Source organism: Sinocyclocheilus anshuiensis, unplaced genomic scaffold, assembly GCF_001515605.1.
Source record: "Sinocyclocheilus anshuiensis isolate Anshui unplaced genomic scaffold, SAMN03320099.WGS_v1.1 scaffold949, whole genome shotgun sequence".
Classification (NCBI taxonomy): domain Eukaryota; kingdom Metazoa; phylum Chordata; class Actinopteri; order Cypriniformes; family Cyprinidae; genus Sinocyclocheilus; species Sinocyclocheilus anshuiensis.
The window spans coordinates 375,933-384,000 of NW_015554135.1; the positions used below are offsets into that span (position 1 = coordinate 375,933).

General features: G+C 37.4%; 1 protein-coding gene across 1 annotated transcript in view; it reads left to right on the top strand.

Annotated features, from left to right (window-relative positions):
• Positions 1 to 743: 743 nt before the first annotated feature.
• Positions 744 to 8,068, top strand: part of fam107b (family with sequence similarity 107 member B) — a 43,284-nt gene continuing 35,959 nt past the window's right edge. Inside the window, exons 1-2 of the mRNA XM_016462953.1 lie at positions 744 to 1,136; positions 6,137 to 6,206. Coding sequence (XP_016318439.1) covers positions 744 to 1,136; positions 6,137 to 6,206 — 463 coding nt within the window. The remainder of the gene's footprint in view (positions 1,137 to 6,136; positions 6,207 to 8,068) is intronic.

The window sequence follows — 8,068 nt, forward strand, 5'->3', positions numbered from 1 at the left end:
TTAGTCTTACCTGTAAACAAACTGTTTTATAGACCATTCATATTTTTAACATGTTAATATTTCACATTTAGTGACCCCTGACTAGTTGACCTTGTTTTTTTTTTTACCCAATTGTCTTTGTTCAGTCCAGCGATCGGTTCTGAGGTCTCTGATAACGCTTTCTCACTCTTTTGCTCCTTGCCTTAACCCGCCACAACTGAGTTTCACTAAGAGCCTATCAGTTACTGAGGCCCTGAAACCCAACACCTCCGCTTGGCACACTGGGATGCGCAAGGACAATGCCACAGGCCCTTGGCAGGGGGAGTACCTGCTCAGGTAACCAGACACTCGGACACCCCCACGAACCCATCGCTCGCAAAGCCCCAAGCCTCACATTCATCCTCAGAAAGAGCAGGTTAAGAGGAAGGACTAGTACAGAGTAGACTGAAGTGAATTCTGCAAGTTTTTAGTTGATAATTAGACAGGGATGTGTTTGGAAGTTTCCCAAATGCATTCATGGAGAAGGTTATTGGAGTTAGACTTGCTTATGTTGCTCTGAAAAACATGTTGAGCCTATGAGCACAACTTAATCGTTTGTGGGAAGGTCTCTGGAGGTCAATATTTCTTGGATCTTTTTGCGTGAAACCATGGTAAACCATCAAACTGCGATGGTATCCTGAAATGGTTTTGTGTATTGGGATCTCATCCATGAACTGGAGCTTCAACATCTCATTGGACACTGAAAGCTTTTATCATCAAGCGTGATGCATGGGCTTCCGTGCTCAGCGCTACAGTACTGTTTCGGTGGTCCTCCAGATGTTTCTGCTGCCTCTGCTCCATACCTGGACCCAGAAATCTCCAAAACTGGACCAGATCCGGTCATGGGCCTGGCTGTTCTCACTCAGCCTGGTCCAATAAACCCTGTGAGGACTGATAGCCAGCCTTCATTTAGCTGCATCTCCATCCAGACCAAGACTAACGGGACTAACGGGACTAACTCCAAAACCAAAGAACTGGGCACAGAGAACCAGGACACATTTAATTCGTACCCAAGCTCAGAAGGGCTCTCAGAGGAAGACGATGCCCAGGATAAGAGCCCTGTTGTGGACACAAAACGGCCACATATTCCCCGTCCATCTATCATCAGGCCACAAAAGGTATAAGAACACTGTATTACTAGGATTTGCACTCAACTTTTAGCTTGTTTAGGTATGGATGCCTGTTTCTGCCACAGAATAAAAATAAATAAATAAATAAAAAAGGTAATTGCAACTTTTTTATCTCACAATTCAATGGCAGAAACAGGCTTTAATAATTTTGCTTAGCTGGTTCCTGAAACTCCTAAAGCTCCTTCTGAGATTCTACTAAGTTCAGTGAGTGAAATTGCTTCATAAAAAATCATGAAATCTCTTGATCACATTTGGATTTCCTATTGAAGTTTGGTTGGGAAATAATTCTCTTTTTAAAAGTTACACTTGAATTGGCAAACTTTTTTTTCTTTATATGGCAGATAATGTTTATGGCAGAAATTGTAAGAGTAGTATGCTAGTATGCAATTCTGATGAGTTATGTCACTGCCATGAACCATGCTACTTGCTAGTCAGTTGAAGATGCTATTGGGGGAGGGGCATTCTCATTCTATAGAGCATTTGATTGGACAAAAATCTTTGTAGAGCAAGATGATGTCTTCAATATTTTGGTTCTTTATCCAAAAAGAGATAAAGCTATAGTTGTGTCCCAATTGACGTGCTAAACATTGGCACGTGTGATATGCACTATACACTACTGTCTAGCATATGCATTTTAGAAGGTTATTTTGTAATACAGCATCAGAGTCTGATAACCCTCCCCCTCCACTATGCAAGGAAATTTGTGACAATTGATTGTCCAACATTCCACACTTTGTTTTTGGTTGAATAAGTGCAGAATTTTTCTCATTGGAATTTTCAGTCAACACACTTTTTACACTCTTGACTACAAAAAGTTGTAAAAGTACATGAATTGGGACACACTATAAATTTGATTGCAGATGCCTCAAAGCTAATATGGACTGATTTCATTAAGGTCTTTATCAGGAAGTGTGTGTGTTTAGACAAGCCATTTAACACAAGTCAAACTGGTTGCACTTTAGCTCTTGTACTTAAGCTAAAGTTCTACTTGACCAAACTAACATCGTCTATCTGAGTTCAATCAGATGATCACCTTAAATAACCACTAACCATTTTTTAGGCCTGTTTGATATGTTTAAAATAATTAAAGGGGTCATATGATGTTGCTAAAAAGAACATTATTTTGTGTATTTGGTGTAATGAAATGTGTTTATGCGGTTTAAGGTAAAAAAAACACATTATTTTCCACATACAGGGTAGGTTTAGGGTTGGGGTAGGTGTACATTTTAAGAAAGCCTCACAACTTATTAATATCATGCTGGAAGCAAAATCTGATAGGTAGCACTTTTCGCTATCGAATTATGCTACCATCTGTTTTAATGGGAGGTAGCAAAATCTGACAGGGTAGCGCAAATCGTCAGAACACCGGCGGCCTAGAGTGAGTGGCGGCGGGCGGGCTTGCGGCAACCACATATGATGACCCCGGGCTGGACTCCGCTTCGTCCACGGTGAAAGCCGATCCGGCGATCCAAAGCGAGAATGATGATTTTCCTCAGCGACCAGCACGGATCAGCCATTTTTGGAAGGCCAAACAAATAGTTTCGCTTTCACAACGAAACACACAGCGCCTTCACGACATGGCGGCGGCGGCAACAACAATACTACAGCGAGAATAAAAGTTACGCCTTCTTTCTTTGCGTGAACATTTGGGCGGCGTTATGCAAATCTTCCCACATCGTGATGTAGACATGTGGGGGCGTGTTAGAACGAGCCATTTTAGTTAGGCGTGGTTGACTCTTAACTTTTATAAAGAATATCTCTTTGGATTTGAGACTTTAGTCTTTGCAACTTTACAGATCTTCTTTATGCACCAAGAGCTTGTAACACTCCAAAGAGAGAGGAAAAATTGAAATCGCATCATATGACCCCTTTAAGGCTTTTCAGTTGGCTTGGCCTTTTAAGTTTAACGTAATTGTAAGTTCCTGTAAAGGTTAGGACTAGCCTAGTCTGCTATTGAGATTTATTGAGGTCTCAGTCCATGAACAAGACTTAAAGGCTTCTCATTAGCAATGCTATTAAACTCGTGTGTGTGCGGGTTTCTGGCTTCTAACGCAATGTTTTGCTAATTTAAGCATAGTCTCACTGTGAATGCATTTTCTGATTCTAATAGGCAAATTTACTAATATCATTAATATCACTAATATCAGAAGAACAGTCATCATTCAAACTGCTTTCTTATGCACAACACAAAACAAGATATTTTGAAGAATGTTGGGGACCAAACAACACGAGACCCCAATTGAATTTCATTTGTATCAACAAAAAAAAAAAAAAAACTGTTTTCCTTTTTTGTGTTCTGCAAAAGAAACAAAGTCATACAGGTTTGAAACAACATGAGAGTGAGTAAATGATGACAGATTTTTTTTTTTAGGTTATAATAATCCTTATTGGATAGTTGGATAGTTTTCTACTGTCTAAGATTAAAATATGAAGAGGTGAGATAAAAGATTAAAGAATAAGTAGTATAAGTAGTATACATATCATCATATCATAACATTCCATTATGATAGTGTTGATATGGGATTATAAATAATGGATATTTCCCCTGTCTGCTGTCTTTGACGTCACACTTAAGTAAAGTCGCTAGTGAAGTGCTATGTGTTTTGTGTCCATGAGCAAAGATGGCAGCTTTAAAATCATGTACTTCCAGAATGTCGTGGCATTGAGATGAATGGGAATGCTAATGGATAGCTCTCTCCAGGTATTGTAGAGCTCCCTGAATGCTTCTTGTCCCACATCATCACTGCCCATAAATCCAGCATCCTGTCTCTCCCTGAGGAAGATTGATCTTCCTTGTGTTTGGCCTCTAGGTGAACAGCCTGTCCTCCACATACCATGCTGTGTCAGGGACAAGAGTTTTTTCCCCATTCTTTGTGTTTCAGTTTGATTTAAGCGAAGGCTTCTCTAAAGGCACACACAAACTCTCACATGGCATTGTAGTAGCAGCCAGTGCTGACAGGAGCACTCATGTTGCAGTAATATGTTAGTAAGACACCTGGCACCCACAAAGATAGGTCAGTTACGGTCTCGAGTTCAAATGCAGTGAAAATGTGTGTACGGTCAATTAAAGAGAAGTGGGGGATGGATGCCATTAAAGGGCTATCACTTTTCAACGGGAGCCTCTAACTGCTGCATATGTGTATGTGTGTGTATGTGTGCACTCATGAAACATGATTCAGAGATAAAACCATGCTACAGCTATCAAGTTTTCAAGCCCTGTATATTTTGTGCATCATATAATAGCCATGAAGTGACTATTATATAACCCCCTAACTGAATATATGTTTTGTGTGTGTGTGTGTGTCATATGCACATAAGCCTATATATACAATTTTTTTAGATAATATTGTACAAATGCACTCCTAATTAATATTATGAATAAAATGTGAGTGGTGCTAAGGTGTTATGGGTGGTTGCAAATGATTTGGCCACTAATTATGGCACATGTTCCTCTTTAATACTGATTAATGGGGTTTTCTAACCAGTTTTATATGGATGTATTTTATTTTTATTTATTTATTTAATTCTATCACTATCTGCTAAAGTTTAATACTTTCAGTTAGAGGTCTATTCAAATCATTAACCACATGAGCAATAATAATAGTGATGCGACTTGCAAACACTTCTGGAAACATGGAACCACAGAAAGATTATCATAAACTTTAATTTGGCCCCAGTATTTGAAAAGAAATCTGAGTGTATGTGAGTGTGCAAGATGTTTTGTGATGTTCAGAGGAAAATCCAGATGACTCCAACCACACGCCTATATCTAGGCTACAGGAAAAAGGAAAAGCATGTTGAACAAGGGTAAAACTGAATGTGTGTGCGCATGTGTGCAATGGCTTGTGTATGAACTTCTGAGAGCCAGTTTTTAGAGTTTTGTTAACAACGTATGTGTTTGGCAATCCTCTGCAAATATTGAAGTGTTGTCGCGAGGTCGACATGTAGAAAGTAATATTTTTGATTGAATATTATGAGGGTACATAAAAAACAAAAAACATAATTTATGATACAGATTGCATTATTCCATTAAACATGAACAAGAATTGACAGTTTTGGAAGAGACAATAAGAAGGAAACAATTAATGAAATTTTTTTTTTTATTTATTTATTTTTTTTAAAGGTTGTGAACACACAAAAAAAATTACAATTATTATTATTTATTTTTTTTACTATTAAATAAGGAAAAATTGTGATGCAAAATATATTTTAATGAAACGTAAATTAAATCTCCTAAAATGTGATGGAGCAACCTCTGAGTAATAAAATATTCTGGAACCTTCTTTTTTGCATTTATCCAAAGCGACTGTACATGTAAAAATAAAGGTTGTTATTGGCATCCATGGCTCCATGAAGAACCTTTAACATCCATAAAACCTCTCTTTCCAATTGGACAAGTTTTCTTTATAGTGTAAAAAAGGTTCTTTAGGTTATTAAAATATTCTTCACACTAAGAAAAAAAGTGGTTCTTTTAGGGACTGTTCACTGAAAAGTTCTGAAAATGGTTCTTTTATGGCATTACTGTGAAAACACCCTTTTGGAACCTTTATTTTAAGTGTAATCAAACATGCACATTTCATCAGTTCATGCATTCACTGGGAATCAAACCCATGACCTTGGTGTGTCTAGTGCCATGTTGTACTGTTTGAGCTACAGGAAATGTTGAATTTGTAATAACTAGCATTTAGATACACATTTGTTTAAATTTTACCCACATTTTCTATTATATTTGTTATGTAAAATTATACAGCAAGTCACTCTGGAATGCAAGTTTCCTTCCTAATTCTGGAAGTTATAGTGCTATTTTTTCATTCAAGTCGTAAGTCTGGAAAAAGAGTCATGTTGACTTCTAGCAGGAATGTAGGATTTTTCAGTCTGTCTTCAAGGGACTGTGATTTTTATGTCACTCAGGGTCACAACATTAAAATGATGTGTTTAAAGCAGATTGATTGACAGTGTCCTTGTTTCTCTGTGTGTTCTGGAAATAGGAGCACCCAATCCAGGACAGCCTGCCAGTCAGAACAGATTATACTGAGCCAGAGGATGGACCGTTATCAGGTACAGAAAACACACACACACACACACACACACACACACTCCAAGGACAGAGAATTACAAGGAGGCAAAGGATGGACAGTTATCAGAAAAACAACACAGGTTTCCTCTCCGAGTTGGAGATTTGGAGAGGAAATCTATTCAAGTACACAGTGGAAAAAGGCAGAAGTTCTGCAGCCTTTGTGGAAAATATAATCACATTGAATCATGGCCTTGAATTTTGGGCTGTCTGCAGCATGATGCTTTGAGTGCTGACCGAGTCTGCCGCTCGGTCAGGGACCTTTAATAAACAAGGAAAAACTAATTGTATTTCTTCTTCAATGTCTCATTATGGCTGGCCTGTGAGAGGATGATTTATGGCAGCGTAGCAAGACATTTAGTCTGTCTGGGTGCCGTCTGTAACTCAAACATTGGTTAACAGCAAGAGCACAACCCTGCAAAACCATACTAACATATTGTCATTGCTGAAATAGTGTTTCAACAGCATTTTCAAACAATATAGATGTAAAAAAAAAAAAAGAAAAATAATTATTTTTTGTTCATTTGCAGTTTATAAAGACTGAAAGGCCCTGATATTAGCTATAGAAAATCCTTTACAAAAGTCATTTTATAATTTGCCCACTGCGACCAATCATGATTTGTTTTTATATCGTAATTGCTAGCTGGAGGCAGCTGGTGTTTAAATTTAGGGGCAGATTTATTGTACAAAGTTTTGTATACACCCTTGTGTGCATGATCATTGATATTCTTGGTCCATTTTGCCAAAAGTGAAAGGCTAAACATTAAATGTGTATTTTTTTAATGAAACATTTTCACACTAAAACCTAACAAGCATGCTTAACCCACAAAACTCCACTTTTGATTTCATGGGGTTTTCCACAGAAATGTTTGTAGATTTTAAGTCAGTTCTGATTCTTTTAGCTCAGTTCTCATATGATGGATTCTTTGTGTGTGTGTGTGTGTGTGTGTGTGTGTGTGTGTGTGTCTTGCCAAACTGCAGGGAACAAAAGTGAAGCATTCACGCACACATCTGTCCCATCCATCTGTACAGACCTTTAAGTCAATTCATGCAATGTAGACAATTGTGACTTTCCAAAGACTTGATTAACAATCATCAGTGATTGATAGAAAACAAGCAAGTGACATTATACACTCAATTTATGCATGTTTTTTCTCAGTATGGAGTGTGTTTGTGTGTGCGTATATGTGAGCATGTATGTTTTGGAAAACATGCTGAAAAATCATTAGTGGCTTCAGCACTGTTAATTCAGTGGAACAATAAACCACAAGGGAGAAATAAGTGAAAAATTGAATAGTTTAAGCAAAGATATGACCTTGTTTGGACATTTTTGATTAAATTATCACTATTTATTTTATGTATTATTTTTTTTATTTATAGATATATTAGATACCTAAATAGATATTAGATTTTTATATTTGAAGAAGAAAATATATGTAATACTTGCCTATGCACCATTTACTGTCGCAATGGGTGTTGTAGGTGGGTGCCATGGCAATACTGTAGTGTACTATGCAGTCGCAAAGGTTTTCTGTGTGGTTATTTTCAATGATATTCTGATTTCTAAAAAATAAAACAAAAAAAAGGTGTGTGACATTGCTGAATATTAGAAAAGATTGTGGAGATTCAATAAAATAATACTTTCCTATTCTTTGTACTTAAAGGAATAGTTCACCAAAAAATGGAAAATTGCAGTGAAATGGGTTCATTTATTACAAACACAGATTTGTGCTTCACAAGACATTAATTGATGGACTGGAGTCGTGTTCATTACTTGTGGCTTATTGTGATGCTTTTATCAGCTGTTTGGACTCTTATTCTGACGGCACCCATTCACTGCAGAGGA